A 26,129-nucleotide genomic window follows, 5' to 3' on the forward strand; every position below is an offset into this window, starting at 1 on the left:
ACATTCTGGATTCATTACAAATCAACTGAAATATTGCAAGCCTTTTTTTTATTTTAATATTGCTGATCATGGCTTACAGCTTAAGAAAACTCAAATATCCTATCTCAAGAAATTAGAATATTCTGGGAATCTTAATCTTAAACTGTAAACCATAATCCGCAATATTAAAATAATAAAAGGCTTGCAATATTTCAGTTGATTTGTAATGAATCCAGAATGTATGACATTTTTGTTTTTTTTTAATTGCATTACAGAAAATAAAGGACTTCATCACAATATTCTAATTTTCTGAGACAGTCCTGTATTTGATCCCACCTTCCTAAATGAGAGGGCTTGTTGTTTATTTCTTCGTTTCATAGCATTTTATGCTTTGTTTCTCTATAGTTTGGATCATTCTGGAGCTGTAGAGTTTTTTTTTTTTTTTTTTAATGGATATTTTCGTGGCAAACTGTCAAAAAAACATAAAAAAAACCATCACGCTTTACAGAAAATTGTCATTTGCAGGAGGTGTTATATCGTACAAAATCTGCTATTTATTTAAGCTTTGGCCAAAGGCTGTGATCCCAACGCAAAGATGCCATGCAAGCTGCTCCGTGGAAATCTTTACCTTTTGTAACCAGACAAACAACAGCACTGTGATGGACAACATGTCAACATAATTGCGTTACTCCCTCCTCCAAGCAGACTATGTAGTCGTTTAGAACGGGGGGCTCAGGTGTCTCTCTTCGCGACACCTCCTCTCTTTTCATTCCTGTAATTGAATTTCACCTTCCTTTCCCAAGTAGCTCCTTGCTTTACCTCAATATGGGGCCTTAACTAATTTGAGATGCAATTTAATTCTGGGGAGAGGTTACGCAGGCTCGGTGGGAGGAGACCAAGGAAGTACTTTGATGTGTTTTGGACCCGTTTTAAGATTGGAGTGTTTATTTTTAATGAATTTACACAACAGATGCAGGCCTCTTTGTGTGCGAGCTCTCTGAAGATTTCAGGCACTCTGTTTTAGTCTGATGTAGTCGATAGCACAGTTGGCTATTTAGTTGGAATTGTCCCTCTTGAATGGCTTATATTTTATGTTTTCTCGTAATTTGAAAGCAGATATACGCCCTTTTGATTTTTATACTGAAAGTAAGGTGCTTAAACATTTTTTTTTCCCCTTTTTAAGACGTGGAAAAACCCTGCAAAGAGACGACTCGTTTCCCTGCATGCTATGACAGTAGAGGGGGGAGTTAGGGGATGGCATTACACTAGGGCTGGGGATCGATTCAAATGTCAAGAATCAATTCGATGCCAATTCTTAAGATTCAGAATCGATTATCAAGATTTGATTCGATCCGATTCGATTCCAATATTGATTTGGGTTAGTGTTATTAAAACTGTTTTTCTAGCTGTTGCATGAACTGTAGTTATGCAAAATATTACTACTAGTATTATATTGAGATTCAACAGCAAGTATTGCAGCTAATGATGCTGTAAGGACCAATCAGCTCCCAGAATGCTGATAGAACTGCTTTCAGAAACATCATGTGGGTCAGAATTACCAAACAGATACAGGGAGGAAACAGAGACGGATGAAATCGGTTTTATTTTTTCCCACATTCCGTTTTTATTTGTTCCATTTTCGGTCTATTTTGGTTTTTATTTTTGAGCATTTGGTTTTTAGCATTTTTTGCAAATGTAACCCCAAGACAGTATATAAAGTAATGAAATATAGACAATTTATGCAATTATAACCTAACACTTTAATGTTTTCATACCTTTTAAACATATTTAAAGGCAAAAACATGGCACCTGTTATTTTCGTGTCCAACAAAACATTCTTTTTTTGGGGATAAACAAAAAAATAACCAAAAGTTGTAATGTAATGATGAGAAAAAAAAAAACATAAATGAATAAAAGAAAAAAAAAAAGAAAAAAAATCGATCTTTAGACATATAAATCGATTTTTAGGAATTAATATGAGAATCGATTTAGAATTGAGATTTTTTTCAACACAGGCCTACATTACACTGTTTCTGATAACCTTGACTTCCTGACTTGCTTGGCCTAGTTTGTTGTTTCTGACTGGACCGTGGAAGTCACCTAAACACCACAGGACTGAGAGTGAACTGTCATTTTATTGCAGACTGGTAAAAACGCCAATTTAGTCTCCTTTTGTCCATCCCCCCGAACCTGTCATTTGTGGAGAAACCTTGGTGTCGCTTTCAAACTCCAGTGCCATTTGGAGCCGACTTAGCCATTGCTGCTGCAGTCAAAAGCCAGTATGGTTTTTCTTTTGTTGGTTTGTTTTTCCTTTTGTTTTGTTTTTCAAACCAACATAAAAAGATCTTGCATTCTTTCTTCATGAGAATGGAGTCTGAATCGGTGGTCAGACTGTGTTTTCTGTGCAAGGGGTTTGTGTGTGTTTGTGTCTAGGGCTGGGGATCGATTCAAATGTCAAGAATCGATTCGATTCCGATTCTTAAGATTCAGAATCGATTATCAAGATTCGATTCCGATATTGATTTGGGTTAGTGTTATTAAAACTGTTTTTTGAGCTGTTGCATGAATTATACGACTGTAGTTTTGCAAAATATTAGATTAAACAGCAAGTATTGGCAGCTAATGATGCTGTAAGGACCAATCAGCTCCCAGAATGCTGATAGAACTGCTTTCAGAAACATCGTGTGGGTCAGAATTACCAAACAGATCCAGGGCAGCAAACAGAGACGGATGAAATTGGTTTTATTTTTTCCCACGTTCCGTTTTTATTTGTTCCATTTTCGGTTTATTTTGGTTTTTAATTTTTGAGCATTTGGTTTTTAGCATTTTTTGCAAATGTAACCCCAAGACAGTATATAAAGTAATGAAATATAGACCATTTATGCAATTATAACCTAACACTTTAATGTTTTCATACCTTTAAACATATTTAAAGGCAAAAACATGGCACCAGTTATTCTCGTGTCCAACAAAACATTCCTTTTTTGGGGATAAACAAAAAAATAACCAAAAGTTGTAATGTAATGATGAGAAGAAAAAAAACATAAATAAATAAAGGAAAAAAAAGAAGAAGAAAAACACAATTTAAAAAAAAAAAATCGATCTTTAGACATATGCATCGATTTTTAGGAATTAATATGAGAATCGATTTAGAATTGGGAAATCGATTTTTTCAACACAGGCCTATTTGTGTCTAAGGCACATTAGCGCTCTTGTAATAACGTAATGTCTTGAAGGCTCTGGAACAGGCGATTAAAACTGTTCATAAAGATCATCATTGTGAAGCGTTTCTATAACTCCATGCCCTCCTCTTCTTCACAGTGTCCACGGAACAACAAGCAGAGCTGTTCACCCTTTATCTCGGGGATCGTCTGCTTCTAAGTTGCTCGGCCAAGGACTCCCCCCACACCGTCAACTGGACTAAAGACCATGTCCCCGTCGTGGATGGAGAACACACCCGCATTCGCAGCGGCCAGCTGGAGATCGAGACCGTGGAGCTCAGTGACTCCGGCCTGTTCATGTGCACCACGTTCGGGAACCACAGCATCTATTTCAACGTCACAGGTAAAGTAATACAAATTGGGAGAATAAACCTTTTGGCTTCATGAGTGTAGCAACTACAGGACTGTCTCAGAAAATTAGAATATTGTGATAAAGTTCTTTATTTTCTGTAATGCAATTTAAAAAAAACAAAAAAGTCATACATTCTGGATTAATTACAAATCAACTGAAATATTGCAAGCATTTTATTGTTTTAATATTGCTGATCATGGTTTACAGCTTAAGAAAACTATATACTAATATCCTATCTCAAAATATTAGAATATTCTGGGAATCTTAATCTTAAACTGTAAGCCATAATCAGCAATATTAAAATAATAAAAGGCTTGCAATATTTCAGTTGATTTGTAATGAATCCAGAATGTATGACTTTTTTTTTTTTTTTAATTGCATTACAGAAAATAAAGAACTTTATCACAATATTCTAATTTTCTGAGACAGTCCTGTACTTAATCTGCTTTTCATGACATTTTAAGGAAAAATAAAAGGCCTAATACCTAATACTAATACCTAATGCCTAATTTAATATTGCTGATTATGGCTTACAGTTTAAGATTAAGATTCCTAGAATATTCTAATTTTTTGAGATAGGATATTTGAGTTTTCTTAAGCTGTAAGCCATGATCAGCAATATTAAAATAATAAAAGGCTTGCAATATTTCAGTTGATTTGTAATGAATCCAGAATGTATGACATTTTTGTTTTTGTAATTGCATTACAGAAAATCACAATATTCTAATTTTCTGAGACAGTCCTGTAGTTAAGAGACTGTTATCCTTGTTGTGCAGTTGGCAGACTTTTTGAACAACATGAAGTAAAAAAAAAAAAAAAGTTTCAAACACAAATAATGGCATTCATTTCTGTCCTTTTTTTTAATAAGACTTTGAAAAGCACTTAAAATGTCGGCTATGTTGTAGCAATAATGATGATAGTTTGTTTCTGTTCACTAGTTTACACCTTGGCCTCATCTGAAGACGACGATGACGAGGAGGAGTCTTCATCAGAGGAAACCAAACTGTTAGGCAGCCAGAAACTGATGCGTAAGTGTTCTGATCTCCTTGCGTTGCCAAAGCTACGGCAACAAGTGGTCATTACTGACTCACCCAGAATGGGGCTCTGAGTAATTGTTATGGTCAGAGATTTTCAGAAGTTTGTAATTCAGGCGTGAGGCCTGACGTGTGTGTGGGGAACAACGTGCTGCTCGTCTCAGTCTGATTCACGGGGTTCTCACCGCCACAATAGCAGCTTTTACACAAGCAATGGCACGGCGGTGACTCGCCCCGGCTGACCTTAGATGTCCTCCAACTTATTCTCAGGGAAATTAAGACGCTTTATCCTCCTCACCTGACTGCTGCTGCTGCTCAGCACGGCAGCTGAGGAGCACGGAAAGCATGAGATTGTTCCCTGACACATCGGAGTGAAATTTACACAATGTCTTTTTGACATGAGTATTAGGGCCTGGCAGGAGAAAAAATATTTGAGAGGGGAAGATTTTTTTTATTGTGCACTTCGAGAAAAAAGTCGAAATGTAGAGAAAAAAGTCAAAATGTCGAGATTAATGTTAAAATACAATTTCGAGAAAAAAGTCGAAATGTCGAGAAAAAAGTCGAAATGTGAAGATTAATGTTGAAATACAATTTCGAGAAAAAAGTCGAAATTTCGCCTTTTTTCTCAACATTTCAACTTTATTCACGAAATTTAAACTTTTTTCTCGACATTTCGACTTTATTCTCGACATTTCGACTTTTCCTCAACATTTCAACTTTATTCACGAAATTTTGACTTTTTTCTCGACATTTCGACTTTTTTCCTCAACATTTCAAGAAAAAAGTCGAAATGTCGAGAAAAAAGTCGAAATGATGAGAAAAAGGTTGAAATGTCGAGAATGAAGTTGAAATGTTGAGAAAAAAGGTGAAATTTTGACTTTATTCTTGAAATTGTATTCCAACATTATTCTCCACATTTCGACTTTTTTCTCGAAATTGTACTTCAACATTAATCTCGACATTTCGACTTTTTTTCTCGACATTTCGACTTTTTTTCTCGAAGTGCATAACAAAAAAAAAAATCTTCCCCTCTCAAATATTTTTTTCTCCTGCCTGGCCCTAATACTCTTCCGTAGAGAACATTTTGAAGCTTGAGCAAGAAATAAAAAAAACTTTGTTATTAGATCATGTAATAAAAAGATCTCCAGTTAAACTTCAGCACTGGTCCTGTTTTTAAACTACATTTTTATGATATAGAATATGACATATGTTTATGCAAGTCTTTGTATTTGGAGTGTCCATTCACCTTTTTGTTTCTTTACATTGGAAATGTAAATGCCACTCTCTGTTTGGTTTTTAGCAATGGCCCCACAATGGGTTCACCCAGAAAAGATGGAAAAGAAGCTTCACGCTGTTCCGGCCAGCAAGACTGTGAAGTTTCGATGCCAGGCCAGTGGCAATCCAACTCCCACTCTGAAATGGTACAAGAACGGGAAGGACTTCAAGAAGGACCATCGCATTGGAGGCTTTAAGGTTCATTCATTCATTCCCTTTTTCTATTCCTGTTTGAATCCTGTGCAGGGTCACAAGGGCCTGCTGGAGCTTCTCCCAGCTCATTACAGGCTAAAGGCAGGGGTACGCCCTCCACAGCCCATGTAGAAAAACAGCCTCAACTTTAAAGTTCATTCAAAAAAAACAAAAAGTCATGAAACGTTTCATGGCCAAAATATTTTAATGTCAATGTAGTATCCGAAACATTTTTTTATTGTTTCACTCAGTAGTCACTGAGCGCGTGAATATGTGTCGGTGATCTCATCTGTAAATTAGATCACCACTCCTTCCCCTGGAGTAACAAAACTGCTTTCTGCAAGGGAAAAGGATGAGAAAGTTTCACAGTTGACCTAGGAAACAAAGCGAGTTGTAACCCTACGCCACGAAAAGGTGTGTTGTGTCACGGTTGCAGCTTCAGGTGGGGAATCCTAGCCATCTGTTTGGATGAAGGAAACCACTGGCCGTCCTGGTTCTGGGTGTCAGTACTCATTCTCTGTAATTACATCCATACAGCAGTAAATACCTCCCGTATCTATACGTGGGGCTGTGATTACTTTGTTTTGGTGTTTTTCCAGTTTCAAACATGGTTATAACTGTTGGTGGGTAGAGTAGCCAAAGATTGTACCAAGTAAAAGTACTGTTACTTCAGAATAATATGACTCAAGTACAAGTAAAAAGTAGTCATCCAAATAATGACTTGAGTAAAAGTAAAAAAGTACTTGGTGAAAAAACATTCAAAGAGCCAAAAGTACAAAATAATCATCTTCAGGCAAATTAAATCAATAAAATAAATTAAAATTAATAAAAAATAAAATATAGCTTAAATTAAAATAAGCTTAAAGTAAATTCAAATACTTTAATAAATAATAAAATAAATAAAATAACAGAGTAAAAAATAAATTAAGCACAAGTAGCACAAAATTTCAAGCCTTTGTACTTTTCTTTTTTAACCAGGCAGAACTAGAACAAACATGAACTCATAGAAACTCTGTGTGTGTTTGAGTCTGTGTAAATGTGACAAAACATGCAAAAACAAACATTTTTCCCAAAGAATCACTCAGTGATGTCATGAGATTGACGCGTATGTGGGTAAAAGAGATAAAAGAAAAGTAACGAGCTCAACGTAGCCTAATGTAGCGGAGTAAGAGTAACAGTTTCTCCTTCACAAATCTACTCAAGTAAAAGTAAAAAGTATAGTGATTCAAAACTACTCCTAAAAGTACAAAATTTCCCAAAACTTACTCAAGTAAATGTAACGGAGTAAATGTAACTCGTTACTACCACCTCTGCTGATGCCTGATTAATGGTAACTCTTGTCAAGATTTACTGAAGAGTAGGGCTGGGTGATTTTGGACAAAAATAAAATCCCGATTTTTTTTTTTTTTTTCTCTGAAAACCTGATTTTCGATTTCGATTTTTTTGGTAAAACTACAAAAGACTGGAATGAATTGTTTCAAATATTTTATCTTTATTTTTAAAGAAAAATAGCAAACAAATTTCCCTATTGGGAATGAAGTGCAATTGAAAGATACTGTAAATCCTCCTTGAGTTTAGTAAAGTGACAACATTTACAATTTTCTTGACCAAACAAAGATGACTAGACGAGCTCTGTCTGTAATGCAGCCAGCTGCAAAAAAGGAAAATCGATTTTCCGATTTTCCTTTTTTTAACATCGTCTTGATTAATAAATCCTATTTAGATTTAAAATCGATTAATCGCACAGCCCTACTGAAGAGGTATGACGGATAAAGTTGTGGACCTTTTCTATAAATTGCAACCATTCCCATATTTCTTCTGCTTTTCAGAGTTGGACTGAATTTAAAGTCCATTCATCTGTTTTTTGGGAATAGACTTTCAGGTTTTGAAAGGCATTGCGCCTAAATTAATCCACAATCTTCTCTACCAGACCAAAGGAATCTTGTGTGCTGACATGTATGGAGAGGTTTGCCTGCAGGTGTGCAGGGCATGTTCATGTTCCACCTCCTCCTCCTCCACATCTGCTCTTCCCATCGAGGTGTGGGCTTACCCAGCCCCGGTGTCGTGCTCCCCCAGCCCGCGCCTTCCCCAGCTGGGACACATTTAGGAGTTTCCTCTCAGCTAGCTGTTGCCCCTGTCTCCCCTAAACCCTTCACCCATCCAGGCAGCACACTTAACCATCTGGCTGTTCTTTCTTCTTTCCTTTTTTTTACGTAAAAGTGCAAAGGTCTGCACCAGTGGCCGGGCGGGGACGGCGTTCATTCCTCCCACACTCTTGCTTTTACGGCGGGGAGTCTATTGTTCTAACCTTCTGCGTATAGACGGGCAGGAGGCATACATTAATGTGGAACACATGTACGTGAAGCCAAGCACAACACATCTGGCAGCAGGGAGCTGCACTCCTTCATTACATTTTTTGCCTAAATGAGGGAGACTGTATGGCTCAGTTTGTGCATATGCATGTTTGATGTTGCTGTTGCCTTAGAGGTTAGTCTGCTAATCACACACTGCCGGTCTTGGCAGATTTATGGAAGAAAAATTATAACATGTCTTTGGAAAAAAGGAGCCAGACATCGGTGGGGGCTAATAAGACAGGTTGGGGCACATAGATAAAACGTATATCCGTTCTCCTGTTGCCTTTGTTTTGCAGAGCAAAAATACGCGTCTTAAAAAACCCTGGTTACTCAAGAGAAAAGGGAGTTTTTGTGTTATTAAATCCCATCATTCACATGCTGGCTTTTAAAATGAACAAAGATATGATTAATTATTGGTATGTGCCTTTTCAAATGCTTTAAATTCATAGTATATAGTGAGACAGGATGTACCTTATAACCCTCACACTTCATTACACGTTGTGTTCTTGGGCAGCAGGCCCTGCTTTCTGCTTTGTCCTTTTGCAGACTTTTGGTGTATTTACTTGGCTGTGCTCAGACTCCCTCCTCTATATTTACATTTACATTTTTCTTTAAAACTCAGGAAGTAATTGTCTTTGCACTCAGGATTTATCCGTCCCAGAGCTCGACTTTGAATGGCGGGGGGAGAAAAAGCCCATCTAAATATGCAGCTTCCTTTTGTGTGGAATAACCTTAAAATGTTCTTGAAACTGAAGAAGCAGAGTTTGGGATTCGGAGGCAGATAAATTCAAACGTTTATGCAGAGGTGTCAAGTAACGAAGTACAAATACTTCGTTACCGTACTTAAGTAGAAATTTTGGTTATCTATACTTCACTGGAGTAATTATTTTTCAGACCACTTTTTACTTTTACTCCTTACATTTTCACGCAATTATCTGTACTTTTTACTCCTTATATTTTAAAAACAGCCTCGTTACTCTATTTCATTTCGGCCTTTAAATAAAACTATCCAGTTAAATTGCTCCATCCGGATAGAGTGAATTTGGTTGTGGTTGTTTCAGATGTTCTTGTCCAGTTTTGTTCTTACATCCGTTCCCTCAGATTCCTGCAACTAAACTTGGATGTACATTCCAATAAAGGTTAGGATAAATGATAACATGCCTCTGAAGTTTGACTTTTTGCACCATTACAATACTTATAGGCAACTAGTCATCATATCTCCTGCTCTCTGAAACACATGTTAATGCTCAATAGTACACATATATGGTTCTTTAATATGTTTGCATTATACTAAGATGCATTCTTTTTCAATGGCTTTTGTCCTTAATGGCTTTTTTCCCCCTTACATTACTTTTACTTTTTTACTTTAAGTAGTTTTGAAACCAGTACTTTTATACTTTTACTTGAGTAAAAAACTTGAGTTAATACTTCAACTTTATTTTTAGTATTTTTAAACTCTAGTATCTATACTTCTACCTGAGTAATGAATGTGAATACTTTTGACACCTCTGACTTTATGAAAGTTCCGTTTTTTCTTTGTAATCTTTGTGTTATTTTGATGCATCTGTTTGAATGTTTCTGCTCTTTGTTTAGGTCCGTGACCACATGTGGACCATCATCATGGAGTCTGTAGTTCCCTCTGATAAGGGAAACTACACCTGCGTGGTGGAAAACCAATACGGCAGCATTAACCACACGTACCTGCTGGATGTCGTCGGTAAGAGCTCACTGTAAAATGATCCGTCTTGATCTTCCTGTTATTTCCTGTTGAACACTCCAGGCTCCGATATCATGTTGAATTGGTTTTTATAAAATGTTTTGTACAGATAAACTTACAGATAACAAGGTACAGTGTTGGTGTAGGATCCACGTAGAAGGGAGAACGGCCTGCCCTTTGACCTTCTCATGTAAATCACGTTTCCTCCAGCGCTCGTGGCCCTCGGGCTTTGCCAGGCCTCACCAGACGTTGAGAGCCACGTGAACTTTGAGCTATTAGTCATCAAAACACAACTTTTTATTTCTACTGACGCAGAATATTTTTCACAACCAGTGCTGTTGTTACAACTTAGTTAGTACCGGTATACACTTAAATCAAACTCTGCATCACATTATTTAATCTATTAACTCTTGGACTGTCTTTGGGTCAAAATGACCTAATTCTCCTATCCTTCTTTCCTCCTGCTCTCTCCTTCCTTCCTTCCTTCTTTCCTCCTGCTCTTTCCTTCCTTCCTCCCTTCCTTCCTTCCTTCCTCCCTTCCTTCTTTTCTCCCTTCCTTTCCTCCCTTCCTTATTTTCTCCCTTCCTTCCTTCCTTCTTTCCTCCCTTCCTTATTTCTCCCTTCCATCCTTCTTTCCTTGTTTTCTTCCTTCCTTCCTTCCTTCCTTCCTTCCTTCCTTCCTTCCTTCCTTCCTTCCTCCTGCTCTCTCCTTCCTTCGTTCCTTCCTTCTTTCCTCCTGCTCTCTCCTTCCTTCCTTCCTTCCTTCCTTCCTCTTTTCTCCCTTCCGTCCTTCTTTCCTTGTTTTCTTTCTTCCTTCTTTCCTCCCTTCCTTCTTTTCTCCCCTCATTTTCTCCCATCCTCCCTTCTTTATTTTCTCCCTTCCTTCCATCCTTCTTTCCTTCTTTTCCTTCTTCCTTCCTTCCTTCTTTCCTCCTGCTCTCTTCTTCCTTCTTCCCTTCCTCTTTTCTCCCTTCCTTCCTTCTTTCCTTCTTTCCTCCCTTCCTTTTCTCCCTTCCTTCCATCCTTCTTTCCTTCTTTTCCTTCTTCCTTCCTTCCTTCTTTCCTCCTGCTCTCTTCTTCCTTCTTCCCTTCCTCTTTTCTCCCTTCCTTCCTTCTTTCCTTCTTTTCTTCCTTCCTTCCTTCCTTCCTTCCTTCCTTCCTTCCTTCCTTCTTTCCTCCCTTCTTCTCTTCCTCCTTCCTTGACCCTAAGACAGCACAAAGGTTAACATTTTGACAGCATTACCCACATGGGATTAAGGAGCATAAAGTTTACATAAAATTAAATTTAAAAAAAAGACAAGTCACACTTTTAAAAGAAGAAAAATCAAGTCAAACTGTTTATCCTTAAAAAAAAATACCTCAAATGGAGTATTTTAAGATGAGCAGTGTTTTATTTCTGCAGCCGTTTCTCACTGCATTTGACATTAATGCAGTAATCGTGGGAAACTGAATGTGCCGTGTTTTGGTATAAATCACGTAGTTCACATGAGTCAACTGAACTCCTGTTTTTCAAGTGATTACATGAAACCCACAACAACATGAACCCACAGTGTTTCTGACAATATCTGCCAGCCGGCTGCTGATTTTGATCGGTGCGTCGTCATCTGGAGGGTTTATGCATCATGCTGTCACGTGTGACCAAAGTCATGTTTAAAAAAATTGTGGTAAAGGTTAGCAGACAAGTTCATTTTGGCAAATATTAAATAGTTTTTCAGGAGTCACGTAGTACTCGCACTAAATTCTCACTGGTATTTCATATATAATGACAAAAGTGTCATAGTTCCTTGTAACTTAAGAAATGTTGCAAAAGTTGCATAAAATTGAAAAGAGAAAAGTGGCATTAAAGAACAGCTTATCTGAAGCATGAACTGTGACTTCAGTCGTCACAGTCCGTGCTTCAGACGAGGTGCTTAACCCGCCTTATCGCAGTAAACTCACAAACGGTGTTTAACTGGATAAATTGACTGTAACTTCAAAATTGTTTGAAATTACAGTTATTCAGGAGCCCTTGTTGACTTCCTACTTAATACAGCAAGGTTATATCTGGGTCGTGTTTCACAGAGTGGGAGTTGTTTCACTGTACTTTTCAAATAATGTAGGGTGTCGGTTGTTTTTTTTTTTGTTTGTCTTTTAATGTCTCTCGTCTGCCACGCTGCTCAACAAACTTAGAAACTAACACTTCTGTGCCCCGGTCGGTGTCGTTGCAGAGCGCTCCCCCCACAGGCCAATCCTTCAAGCTGGCTTGCCAGCCAATCGCACAGTGGTGGTCGGCAGCGACGTGGAGTTCGAGTGCAAAGTGTTCAGCGACCCGCAGCCGCATATCCAGTGGCTGAAACACATCGAGATCAACGGGAGCCGCGTCGGGCCGAACGGCGTGCCGCATGTTCGTCTCCTCAAGGTAGGAGTCCAGTCCGTCCCCCTGGCTGTTTGTACCTCAGTTGTTTCAGTTATTCTTTAATGCTACAGAAAGAAATCATATGTTTCATGTAGGGCTGGGCGATATGGACCAAAAGTCATATCTCGATATTTTCTAGCTGAATGGCGACACTCGATATATATCGATATTTTTTCTGTGCCATAATTGGGGTTTCCCCCAAAGCATTATAGCATAGCATCTCTGTTAGCTTCATTTTTTTCTGGTGCAAACCCTTAAAAAAACAGTCAGTTTTAATACAAAGCCTCGTGCCAAATGTCACACAGGTACGTTTATTAACAGAGGTCTGCACAATATCAAGATGTATAAAACAAATGAAATAAAAATAAACTGCCTGCATATATAGAATAAAAATGCTTCTTGAATAAAATAAAACAAATATCCCTTTCCTGCATAACAATTAAATTAAAATACACTGTGCAATTAATACAATGTAGACAGTAACAGGCAGACTTTTCCACTGAGGTTGACAGTTGTGCAAATAACAAAACATTTGTTTACGCAGGACTTGATTATTTAATCTATTATTCATTTTTGTTCTAGTATTGATATGACATATGTTAAATGACATATGTTAAATGATTTTGAATGATGTAATCTATTGACCATATGAGGGAGGGAAGGGGAGAGGGTGTGCTGTTGTTTTTTTATTTTTATTTTCTTTTTTTTATTTTCTTTTATTTATTTTTTTTATTTTTATTTTTTTTATTATTATTATTATTTATTTATTTTGGTTTAATTAATGTTATGAAAAGTAAAAAAAAAAAGGGGGGGGGAAATATTGATAATTATATTGTTATTGTAAATCTTATTTCTTTTTTTTTTAATTCCCTCAATAAAGACATCTATACAAAAAAAAAAAAGAAGCTATATAGATATAAACGATATTGTCTCGTACCATATCGCATTTGAAAATATATCGATATATATTAAAATCTCGATATATCGCCCAGCCCTAGTTTCATGTGGAGCTTTATCTCATTATTTTCCTTATTATCAATGATATTTATTGACAAAACTAACAGTTTCATGTTTTTTTTGTGTGCTGCACGTGACTTGTTTTTATTTCTAGCATTCTGGGGTGAATAGCTCGGACGCTGAGGTGCTCACCCTCTACAATGTGACTGAGGAGGAGAGCGGAGAGTATATATGTAAAGTGTCCAATTATATAGGAGAAGCAAATCAGTCGGCTTGGCTGATTGTGACCCGATATGAGCCCGCAGGTAACCACCGCGCCGCAGTACAGGGACGACACACTGGAAGCGCTTCTAGCACCACGTTGGGGAAAAAACTAGAGGCCTTTAACTCCAGACTATCTCAGCTGTTTCTCTCCTCCCTCCCTTGGTTTCTCCCTCCCTCCCTCGCTCCTCAGCGCTCCTTATGTGACTGATGCTATGGAAAATTCCCAGCAGAACAGTTTGAAAGTGTTCAGACTCATGTTTGTGTAGGAAACCCACTCTCATTCCTGCCCTTACGCCTGCGCCCTCCTAATAAGGGCCTCTCCTGCCATCCTCCTGTTAGTCCCTGTTTCGTACCCGTCAACGTTCCCCTTTGTACGGCTCACAAACTCTCTCTTTTTCCCGTCTGGCTACCTTTGCTCTGTTTATCTGTGTTTCACGTAGGGCTGTTCGATTAATCGATTTTAAATCATAATCGCGATTATGTAATTAGAACGATGTTAAAACGTGAAAATCGTAAAATCGATTTAAAAAAAAAATATATATATATTTTTTTTTTAACCTTGTCTGCACACATATCAATGATTGATACCATATTAATGATTGATGGAAATTCCTCTCAATACCTGCGACAAGTGCCTCATCGGAGAGGCTCTTTAGTGTAGGAGGGGGCGTTGTAACCATGGTGATATACTAACATGCCACCGGTAGACCGGTGCGTGTTCTTTGCAAAAAACTTGCAAATGTGAATAGCAAATGTAATGACTGACATTACACACCTCTACCTCCTTCATGGGTTGCATTATTATTTAGCATGCAAAGACCCAGTTTAGTTTAATTAGAAAATGTCTTGTTTTATTTAATTGGAAATATAACTTACTGTATGTTTGCAAGTGCTGATTTGCTGATTTTTTTATTTTTTTTTTCAGAGATAAAACTTTATATTTTATCATATTTTTTAAAACTTTTTTTCAACTTATTTTACAGAGTTTTGCACTTTATTCATTCATTTTTGGTTTAATAAGAGCAAAGTTTGCACTTAAAGCCCAATGGGGCAAATGTTCAATAAAAAAACAGCACATTTGAAATCATTTCTTTGCCTTTTGTCAATTCACAAAATATTCGTAATTGAAAATCGGATTTTGAGAGAAAAAAATCGAGATTTTATTTTTGGGCAAAATCGAACAGCCCTAGTTTCACGTAGCTGCTGTCGGTGTGGTGATTGAAAGTGTGAGTACGTGCTGTTCTGCTGCGGAGTTTTCCATGCCCATCTCTTGCATGTAGAGATGAGACTACGGTCATTTATGTTGGTGATGGTGCAGCCCCATTGTGATGTTCAGCGGTACAAATTCTTAACATAACCATCTTTTCCACTAACAGATACGGGAAGGCTCTTCCTGACAAGAGTCCTCTGTAGGGTGTCCTGGTGTTTCTTTTTGTCCAGATGGTGTTGGAATAAGGAGGAGAACGCTCCTCTGCTCCTCTTTTTCTCTTTCAGAAACCTTTTACTCATGGTCCTCTTTCCCTCCGGGGCCTCTTGTTGGGTCTGCTTCCTTTGTCATTTTCTAGACCGCTGGCCTTAACACCACGGACAAGGAAATGGAAGTCCTTCAACTGAGAAATGTGTCTTTTGAAGATGCTGGGGAGTATACCTGCTTGGCGGGCAATTCTATCGGGTTCTCTCATCACTCTGCATGGTTGACCGTTTTGGAAGGTATCAGTGGTTCTATCTCTTTTTTTCTCCTACATTTTCATTTCCTTTTTTTCCCAACCAAAGCCTGGCTGTCACATCTTCACATTGTCCAGAAAAGTCTGACTACTTCTCTGGTGGCAAATGTGAGTAGAAGCCAGGGCATATTACAAGTACTAAAACCTGTTTCTGAGCTCAGCTTGGCTCCTACTCCATCTAATATCTCTAGATGGGGAGAGTACTATACCATGCTCTGCTATCTCTTCAATTAAATCAGCATATACCAAACACCCCAAGAGCTGCTATATGGAGGATTTTTTGTGCCAAAATTAAATAGATAAATACATCATTAATTAATTAAAATGGGAATGAAATATATCATTAATTAATTAAATGTGTTTATTAATTAATTAAAATTAGTATTAAATATATCATTAATTAATTAAATGTTTCATTAATTAATTCAATTAGAATGAAATATGTCATTAATTAATTCAGCAACAGGAAATCATTAATCAAATGTGTCATTAATTAATTAAATGCAGTTTTACATTTCATGGTTCTCACGCAACACGAAATCATTTATTAAATGTGTCATTAATTAATTAAATGCTGAAATAATAAATATATATTTTTACTTAAAATGAATTGTATTTTAATTAATTAATGACATATTTCATTCTAATTTTAATTAATTAATGACACATTTAATTAATGATATATTTAATTCCCAATTTAATTAATTAATGATGTATTTATTCATTTAATTTTGGCACAAAAAATCCTCCATACTGTTATAGCTTTCAAAGCAAAAATATTACACAGAAATGTGTTAAATGGCCTCTGCCCAGGTGGAACCTCGTAATAAGAACGGGTTGTTTGGCAGTTCTGATTAGATTTCACTTTGAAGTTTCTACTTCGTTCTGCTCTTTTAAGCAATGTTTACATTTTACTTGGTATTAAGCTGATTTTCTTTGACACACGCTGGAAGTGACATGGATTGCTGATGTCATTTCCTGCTGTGAGCACAGCGGCTGGCTTTGATAATTGGCTCGCTGTAGTAGATGTGTCTCATTCCCAGGGATATTGGGATGGACATTTCTCCAATTATCAAGCTGCTTGTTCGTCAGCCCTTTTTCACACAAGTGTAACGGACTTGTGTTGCCGGTGTTGGCTTTGGGGTGTAATGGTCCACTTCAGTTTTATTTCTGGTCAGGAATGTATTGTTTAACATGGACTGCGTCCAGCAGATTATCCGTAGGAGATATTCTACCAGAGCGCTGCACGTGGCAACAATAACAGCAGTGATGATAACTACGGCATCTAAAGACTCATTGTTATGTAGAAGGCGTTCATGTAAATGTATGTCAAGAAGATGCTGTTACAGCACAAATGAATCCTTTCTGCATAACAGACCAATTGGATAAAAAGCTGTTTTTGTTTGTTTTGGTTTTTTTTACCCCAGTCATGATTCAGCATTACAGGACTGTCTCGGGAAATTAGAATATTGTGATTTTCTGTAATGCAATTACAAAAACAAAAATGTCATACATTCTGGATTCATTACAAATCAACTGACATATTGCAAGCCTTTTATTATTTTAATATTGCTGATTATGGTTTACAGCTTAAGAAAACTCAAATATCCTATCTCAAAAAATTAGAATATTCTGGGAATCTTAATCTTAAACTGTAAGGAAATAAATATTGGCAACGCGATGCACGCACATTAAAGTTGGTTTCAAAATAAAACACAAATTAAATGATCTGAAATCGTTTGATATTTTTGAGAAATTAGTCGATTAGATTATTCAATTAATTGAAAAATCAGTTGAAAGATTAGTCGTTAGTGGCAACACTAATATGAGTTGGGTAGACATAAACAATTGTAAGAACAAGCATAAATTGATTGATAAGTTGAACAGAAGATTATCAATATAATATTCAAATTAATGTAATTATTCTGGGAATCTTAATCTTAAACTGTAAGTCATAATCAGCAATATTAAAATAATAAAAGGCTTGCAATATTTCAGTTGATTTGTAATGAATCCAGAATGTATGACATTTTTGTTTTTTTAATTGCATTACAGAAAATAAAGAACTTTATCACAATATTCAAATTTTCTGAGACAGTCCTGTACCTAATCTGCTTTTTAATGAAATTTTAAGGAAAAATAAAAGGCCTAATACAGTTAATGGCATCATTGACAGCCATCATGTTTAAAGTCATTAATAGATGCTATTAATTAACAAATGAATTGCAAACAGTCTTAATATTCAGCTACTCTCTAGAAAACTGCCTCAACCAACTTATTGAAACATTTCTTTCCTACTGAATTGTGAAATCCATTACACCCCAACTACCGGTACTTTATGAAATAAATGTTGGTGTTTTTGAACGGGAGGAAACAAACAAAATATGACTTTCGGAGTTCCTTTTGTTTTTAAAACAAGATACATGTTTAAGTATTTTTCTACATATAAAGATCTTGCTACACATTGTATTACCACAATCAACACACATTTTGTTTAAAATGGCATTTCATTAGAAGTGAGGATTGATTTGTATGTGTTTATTAATCAAACTTTATGGTATGCAGCTTCACCCCCTCGAGTGCACATTAAACTCCGAGTAAAGCAAATTCAGATGTTTATTGAAACATATTACTTAAAACCTTTTCAAAAGTGTAACTGTTTTCCTTTATTTTATTTATTTATTTTTTTATATTCTCCCATGCCTCTGTATTTTTCAGTTTCTTTTATTTTGAAAGGCTTAGAAAACTCTGGTCCAGCAAAGCAGGAATTCTAGATAACCAGGGGTGTCTTGTTAATCCTGGTGAATTTTCAGAGATGGCCGTTATCATCGTGTGCACTTGCAGTAGCGGCGTATGATCCTGTTCATCACGACACGCCCAAACCTCAGCCGCGTGGCAGCAGCACATGCCAGCCATGTTTAGACAGGATTAACCCATCGTATATCCAACTGATGCAACTGGTGCCAGCGGGCCACGTGCCGGGGTCATTGGTAAACTTATTCTAAAATTCAACTAAGTCCCATCATTCTTTAATTAACACGTGCAAATGTTGCAAAGCTTAAATGAGGATTGATGGATGACACAGGTTTCAATATAAGAGTGGGTGCCAAATGCTGGTCTTTATATAGGAGAGTGTAAAACTACACAGCAACATTCCCGGAGCAGACAGCAAGTCAAATCCCAACATACAGTATGAAAAACATATGGAGATCAGTGAGAGAGGCGAAATAGAGTTCCAATAAGCTGAATCCAGCAGACTTAGGGCCAGTCCCAATACTCCCCTAGTCCTACTTTTCAACTCTACCCCTAAATTTTGCGCGTTCCCGTGAGGGTAGTGGTGTTCCAATTCCTCTTTGCATCGAGGGATAGGGGGTATGAATCTGGCCCTTCAGAGCGAGGGATTTCAGATGCTGACTTGGCGACCTCGGGCCTGAGAAAAAATTTCCCAGAATGCTTTACGTCATCATTTGCAGACTGAATAAAAAAAAAAAACATGGCGGACATTTCTTATTTTTTAGTGAATAAAATCAATATTTTGAGTTAGTTTCTGCATAAAAATGCGTTTTGATTACATTTCTAGCGAGAAATATATATTTTACTTTCATAATATTCACTCAGTGGATGTACATAATCACTCGCTTGCTCGTTGTTGCGAAGATGTCGCCAGAATAAAGGCTGATTTATGGTTCCGCGTTACACCAACAAGAGCCTACGGCGTAGGTTACTCAGCGACGCGCACCGCGTCACCTACGCCGTAGGCTCTGCGTCGATTTAAGGCAGAACCATAAATCAGCTCCCGAGCCGGCAGGCTGTTCTCATCCCGAAAACATCAGATCAAATTTCTTAACAGGCGTTATTTGGATAAACTGAGCCCAGGTTGGGGATCTTAACGGTTACTTTTACGCCTGAACAAATATTCAAACTTAATAAAGTGGCATATTAACAGCGCTACAGCAGAAATTAAAACAGCTTTTATCTCTCAGCTTCCTGATATGGTGTGACGTATGTGCAAACGTAACTACGCAGTCGCTTACGTACCCGAACATAAACCACGCAGTGACGTAGCAAGTGGTGTCCCAATCCCTAGGGAAGATTACAAGGGCCCTACGGTTTATGGCTTCATTTTTAGGGCTAGTGGTAGAAAGTAGGGGATGTATTGGGATCTGCCCTTAACAAATGAACTCGCAGGGCAGAAAAGGTTGGAGAGTGGACGTACAAAGGCAGACAAACTTCTATTTTGGCCTTGGTGCAGACGACTGTGCTTTTACAGACTCTCCCCATATGCTTCATAACAAAGGCAGACTCACTTAAGCCCCGTCGTGCCATGCTGTGCCCGGCACGATGGAGCCCTGATTCCCCGCCTGGCCCGGACTCGCATTACTCCAGTCTCAATTGTGCTTCAGCACGACCGCTGCTGTTCCAGTTGGTTCCACTGTTGGTTCATTTGAAATGTGCACAGTCTAACAGAGAGGAGAAAACATGATGGCAACGCTTCTGACCATGAGACTTTTCTGAGATTTTCTGGCCAGGATACATCCAATTCTGCTGTTTTTATTGTTAAATGATTGTTGCAAGGCGCTACCGCATCTACACGTCCTGTGTGAGTTGCATACAGGACTGTCTCAGAAAATTTGAATATTGTGATAAAGTCCTTTTATTTTCTGTAATGCAAAAATGTCATACATTCTGGATTCATTACAAATCAACTGAAATATTGCAAGCCTTTTATTATTTTAATATTGCTGATCATGGCTTACAACTTAAGAAAACTCAAATATCCTATCTCAAAAAATTAGAATATTCTGGGAATCTTAATCTTAAACTGTAAACCATAATCAGCAATATTAAAATAATAAAAGGCTTAGAATATTTCAGTTGATTTGTAATGAATCCAGAATGTATGACATTTTTGTTTTTTTTTAATTGCATTACGGAAAATAAAGAACTTTATCACAATATTCTAATTTTCTGAGACACATGCATACATCTGCAACCATACTTTGTCCAAGCACAGTGCACTCCTTCCACTCATGCCGGAGACCAGAATCGTGGCACGGATCACTCACACAGGTCAAACAAACCAGATCACATGTTATCGTGCATAGCTACCGCCCTCGTTTCCCAGTATGTTTTCTTAGCTGTTTTTTTTTGTTCTATAACAGGTTTTGAAAGCACAGGGGCCTTTGCTTTTTTGTTTGTTTTGAGCCATATGTTGCCTGTTCCCTGCATGTTAATGGCTTTCATCCGATTTGGCACAAAACTTTAGCAATATTAAGAAATGTTGATAAAATCAACAGTGAAATGACGGAGTTTCCATTAACAGGCTTCTTGTGTGGAAAAAAGTTGTGATAAGTCTTTCAAAAACAACAGTGCTGGCCGTTCAGAACTTATTTGATTATGGCAGGTTGATTTTTGATTCCCTTATACATGTAGCCGATCACCTTGGAGAGATTTCTTGGAAGTCGTCAGTGACTTCATGGAGGATCAGTAGGTTCAACATTTTAGGACGACTTGCGCAACCTTTGAGTTTCTCAGCACAATTATCCCTCTTGCTGCAGCTGCTTCCTAGGACATTTGAATAGTTTTAATCGCCGGAATAAACCTCCTCACGTGTTCGTAAACACTTCCACAGTATTGGGGAAGGTTAGAGGAGTTTTAACAAATCGGACACGTTTTGATTAGGTGTACTTTCCAGTTTGCGCTCGTACCAACTGTCTCATAAGGAGCAGCAGCTAGTACAGTAGGACAGGCGTGGAGAGGTTAGCAGCTGCACACTGGAAAATAACGTCTATATTTGGATGCATTGTGGTGGGGACGGCCTGCTGTACAACCTGCATTACAGCCTGCTGCCAACTCATCATCGAGTACAAGTTGCACAATTTAACGATGGTGTTAACGTAGTCCCCGTCTGAAATATGTAATGTGTGCATGAGTTGTGTTGGTGGAGTTCATCTGATCTCTCCTCACATCTGGGATGTTGATGAACAGACACACTCCCTGCATCCCAAATGAAACACTGCTCATGTTTTATTTTGTTTTTGTTTTTTGAAAACAAGTTTTGTTAAATCTCTTACTTATTTATTCATGCTTGGCCAGTTTTTAATACTGCATTACAACATATTTATTTAATATTTGCTTTACTCGGACTTTAAACTTGATTTGCACTCTTTGAACTAGAAAAATTGAGAAGTATTAATATTCTTAGTAAAAGTCAGATGCTTTGCTCTATAAACTTTTGTATTAATTATCTTGGTGCATTAGGGAAAAATGTTATTTATGGGTATATTAAGCACAGTGGTTTGAACAAACGGCCTGGTTTAACGGGCATCTGAGGAGAATTTGGCTGCTCTGGACTATAAAAGTAATGATCACATCTTGCCGTGAGGATCAAAAACTGTAAACATTTCTGTCCATAACAAGTCAAAGGCAGTTTTTTTTTTGTTTTTTTGTTGAAGACATCAGTTTGTATTTCTGTAGCCAGCTTTGGTCTTTTTTCTTTTTTTTTTTTACTGTTAGAGCTTGTGTTCTTGCCTTGTACCGTACGATAATTTGCCCTTCCTGCCCCTCGTCTAGCTGTGACACAATACCCCCCGACCAACCACACCTACTTGGAGGTGGTCATCTACTGCGTGGGCTTCTTTTTCATCGCCGTCATGATAGCCATCGTAATTATTGTCAAGATCCGCACCTCGTCCAAGAAGAGTGACTTCAACAGTCAGCTGGCGGTCCACAAGCTGGCCAAAAGCATCCCTCTGCGCAGACAGGTAACAGAAAGTAGATAGGGGGTTTGGAATACCTTTCCACCATTACGCTCATGTCATGTGTTCATATTTTGTAATGATAAATCCAAAGCTTTTGATTATGTGTTGCTTGTTTGTAGGGATGTAACAATATATCGTGCCACGAAAATTTCGCAATACAAAAACGTCACAATACATGTCGTGGAGGTGACAAAGTGTATCACGACATTGGGTTATTAATATTAATCTATTGTGTCGACTAGTAACGCGCATCCGACCACGCCTCGACCCGTGGACCAAAATCTTCCTCCGCTCAGAAGAAACTAGTACCGTTTTGGTCCCGATCACGGGACTCTAGCAGGTTTTGAGCTCTGAACTTTTACTTATGTAAGGCTGGTGTAGAGTTAAGCCGTACCTTATTAAATTAAACCTTTTTTCATGTCGTGAGTAGGATAAACACGGGAAAACTTCTGCTGAGCTCCAGTCTAGTTTAATGTCCCTCAACAGCGTAGGATTTTAGAACATCAACACAGCACCTAGTGCCGTACTGTGGCGTATCACTCCGCCCAATCTAAAACAGATTAATCACTACAGATAAAGTGACTAGTGTCATTATAGTCCCTGATTTACATCAGAATATAAAGAATATATTTATAAAATAATGAACCCTGAATTACCAAAATAACCTTCTTAACAAAAATAAATCTCCTCTTACACTTATAAGGTGAGCATGAATCAATCTTTTTATGATGTAAAATTGTATGTATTTATTTAATTTTAGTTGTTACATTTCTGGAAAAGAAAAAAGTAAAATCATACATGAGAGAAACTATTCAGTTTGTGGCAAAATATTTGTACTAGTATGAAACTGAAGATGCATAATACAAACCTGACATTTACTTTTAGTTCAGTTTGTGGAAAATGGTTGGCCTGGCTTTCTCTTTAAAACTTAAACAGTTATAAAGCATTACAAAATGTAATAATAGGGCAAATGCACAGCATTGTTTTGTATTTTGTGTCTTTCAAATAAAAGACCATTTTTTCCAGTCATATGTTCAAGGTTGTTAAAAAAATACTGCTATAGTATAGTATCGTATCGTTATCGTGGCCTCAATATCATGTATCGTACCGTATCCGAGATTAATGTATCGTTACAACTCGTTTGGCTTGTGTGCAGAGGTTAGCTTTTTTAATATTGCAAAAGTACACGTTCATAGCTTTCAGGTTCAGTGTAGCTCCTGAAGGGTTTGTACATCAGGTAAGTGAGAGTTTTGGGGGCGGGGATGATAAAACTCAGTCTTGTATTAGGACTGTAACAACCATGTTGTTATCAGGGCACCATGAGCTGATACATTCCTCATACCCATGTCTGTTCCACTTTGAGAGGAGTAATGTCTCTGTGTCTGACCTCAGGTGTCTGTGGACTCCAGCTCCTCCCTCCATTCTGGAGTGATGCTGGTCCGTCCCTCCCGGCTCTCTTCCAGCGGCTCTCCAATGCTGTCGGGAGTCTCGGAGTATGAATTACCCCAGGATCCCCGCTGGGAGCTCCTCAGGGACAAGTAAGTCTGGAGTGAAGCTTTCACACTACACAACGGCAGCTTGGGGTTAATACATGGCGACACGTGTAAAGTCAAGCAAACAAAGCGAGAAGCTCCGTCTGTTTCAGCTCCGTTGTTTGGGGTTAACGACATAGTTTTGTTTTTCTTTCTTTTTAATGTTTTCTTATCGGGTCTTAACACGAGTTGAATGCACGTGATTGTACTGCTCAACCCAGGCAGATGCTAGATGCTACAAGCTTGTAGATCTTGAAAATAACCCGGATTGTAGGTCGTGTGCTGATTCACTCATATTTGAAGCTGATCCAGAAGAGGGTCATCGATAACAGTTTTAACATGAAGTAAAAAGAAATTGTGGAAAAAACAAATATTAGTAATAAGAAAGACGGTAGCTGCAGTGGAGGATCATTTTCAGCACACGAAGGTGTGTTTGCTCTTGCCATCCATCTATCAATCAATCCATCCATCCATTTTCTATAACCGTGCAGGGTCACAGGGCGGTAGTAGTGGTGTATCGCGTCATTCAGGCAGCCAATCAGCACAGAGCCTCATTATCATAGCCCCACCCACTCAGAATCCCGCATAGATAATGAGGTTAGAGAATGGGAAGATAAAGACATGGCTTAGAGGCTGAATTTCTAATTTATTTATCAAAAACAATCAAAAGCTTGTTTTTAAGACATTCAAGGCCTGTTAATTATAATAGGTCCCCTTTAACACGTATTCAGCGCCCACAGCGTCCCCGGTGGGAATTGAACCCAGGACCTTCTTGCTGTGAGACGGCTGCACTATCAGCTGCACCACCGTGCCCCCAGCGCTTCCATTTTTTAGAATTAAAACAGGAGGATGCTCAGAACCGACGGTAAAATAGAATAGAATAGAAACACTTTATTGTCATTGGATGTCAGACATGAAATGAAATCTGTGGAGTGCTTCTCCATTTTGTGCCACAATGAATAAAATGCCATGAATCAAATAAATTAAAAATAGAAATAAAAGCAAGGCAGAGTAGAATGTAGGCATGTACAGTGTCTGTATGATTTCACCAGGATTTTTTCTTATGTATTGGTGTTTTTTTTTATTTTACACTTATTTAAAGTGCTGATGGCTCTGGGAAAAAAAACTGTCTCTGAGCCTGTTGGTCCTGAAAAAGAAACTCAAAAGAAGCTCAATAGAGAGGAGGGAGGAGAGGGAGTAGTCGGTTCAATCAGCAGGGTGCGCAAAGCAAAACTAGTGGTGGGGAGAGGAATTACCTGAATGCAGATGAGCCATTTGAGACCGGAGACCAAAAATATATTAAAGGTGGTCGACACATCAACCAAAAAAAATTTCATCATCGATGACTTCGACTAATCGCAGCAGCTCTACTTGATATTGAGAAACTTTGCATATCCAATTTTGCCAATTTGCGGATTTTTTTTTTTTTATATCGTGTAAAACAGGTCTCTCTTGACGCTCCAGCTTCTTGCTGAGAAACGACAAGTGCTTTCACAGCAGAATTGCCAAAAGTCTCCAGTAAGACCAGGGAAAAGTCGCTAGATTTGTCGCTAGTATTAAGTATAGTCGCTAGGTCTTAAAAACTCGCTAAATATAGAGACAAAGTTGCTAAGTTGGCAACACTGCATAGATCATTGAGCAGAACTGTGAACGGACAGTTGAAGCCTCCACGCAAAGGAAATTTGGGTTGAAATAATTGTTGTGTGTGATGGAAAAACTGTGCAAAGAAAGAGGTGGTTTCTTTACAGGAGGCATTTCAAGTTAACCACAACACTGTGCCTCTAATTCCATATCATTGGTGTAGTAGAAACTTTACAGCAGTATTGTGAACTGGGTGGTTTCTCCTCTCCTCCTCACAGACTGGTTCTGGGGAAGCCGCTGGGAGAAGGCTGCTTCGGTCAGGTGGTGATGGGCGAGGCGCTGGGTCTGGACAAAGAGAAGCCCAACCGCGTCACCAAGGTCGCAGTGAAGATGCTGAAATGTAAGTCAACTCTCCATGATTTAACTTGAGATTCCCTTCGATAAGTCGAGACCTGCTGGAAGGAAAATGTTTCCGTGCATAGAAATGAGTTTGAGGGGAAGCACCAAGTTCAGGCCCGGGGGACAAAAAGCTTCGAACGACGATGGACAGATTTTAAGAAACATCTGCCGTTGGACTGCAGCCATTGTGGGAGAGCTTAGTAAAAATTTATGAGAACCCTTGAGATCCCATATAAAACCGTGTTCATTACGCTGCACAGAAGAGTGAAGATGGATGTAAAGTAGCATTTATTGTCTCGTACTTTAAGTGCCGTTCTCCAGGGAGCAAACGACAGACACCGGCCGACGCTTAAAGAGTTTATACAGAGGTGGGTAGAGTAAACAAGTAAAAG

At 38.1% G+C, this 26,129-nt stretch overlaps 1 protein-coding gene across 4 annotated transcripts in view; it reads left to right on the forward strand.

Annotated features, from left to right (window-relative positions):
• fgfr1a (fibroblast growth factor receptor 1a) overlaps positions 1-26,129 on the forward strand; it is a 48,582-nt gene that overhangs the window by 14,098 nt on the left and 8,355 nt on the right. The window contains exons 3-11 of one of the 4 annotated variants that reach the window (XM_061730421.1): positions 3,301-3,543; positions 4,491-4,580; positions 5,887-6,059; positions 10,001-10,124; positions 12,332-12,522; positions 13,631-13,781; positions 22,038-22,234; positions 23,618-23,763; positions 25,617-25,738. In XM_061730421.1, coding sequence (XP_061586405.1) covers positions 3,301-3,543; positions 4,491-4,580; positions 5,887-6,059; positions 10,001-10,124; positions 12,332-12,522; positions 13,631-13,781; positions 22,038-22,234; positions 23,618-23,763; positions 25,617-25,738 — 1,437 coding nt within the window. Of the gene's footprint in view, positions 1-3,300; positions 3,544-4,490; positions 4,581-5,886; positions 6,060-10,000; positions 10,125-12,331; positions 12,523-13,630; positions 13,782-15,305; positions 15,451-22,037; positions 22,235-23,617; positions 23,764-25,616; positions 25,739-26,129 lie in introns of all 4 variants that reach the window. The other 3 variants (XM_061730422.1, XM_061730423.1, XM_061730424.1) reach the window with 3 other exon arrangements.

This window comes from Cololabis saira, chromosome 9 (assembly GCF_033807715.1).
Source record: "Cololabis saira isolate AMF1-May2022 chromosome 9, fColSai1.1, whole genome shotgun sequence".
NCBI lineage: Eukaryota > Metazoa > Chordata > Actinopteri > Beloniformes > Belonidae > Cololabis > Cololabis saira.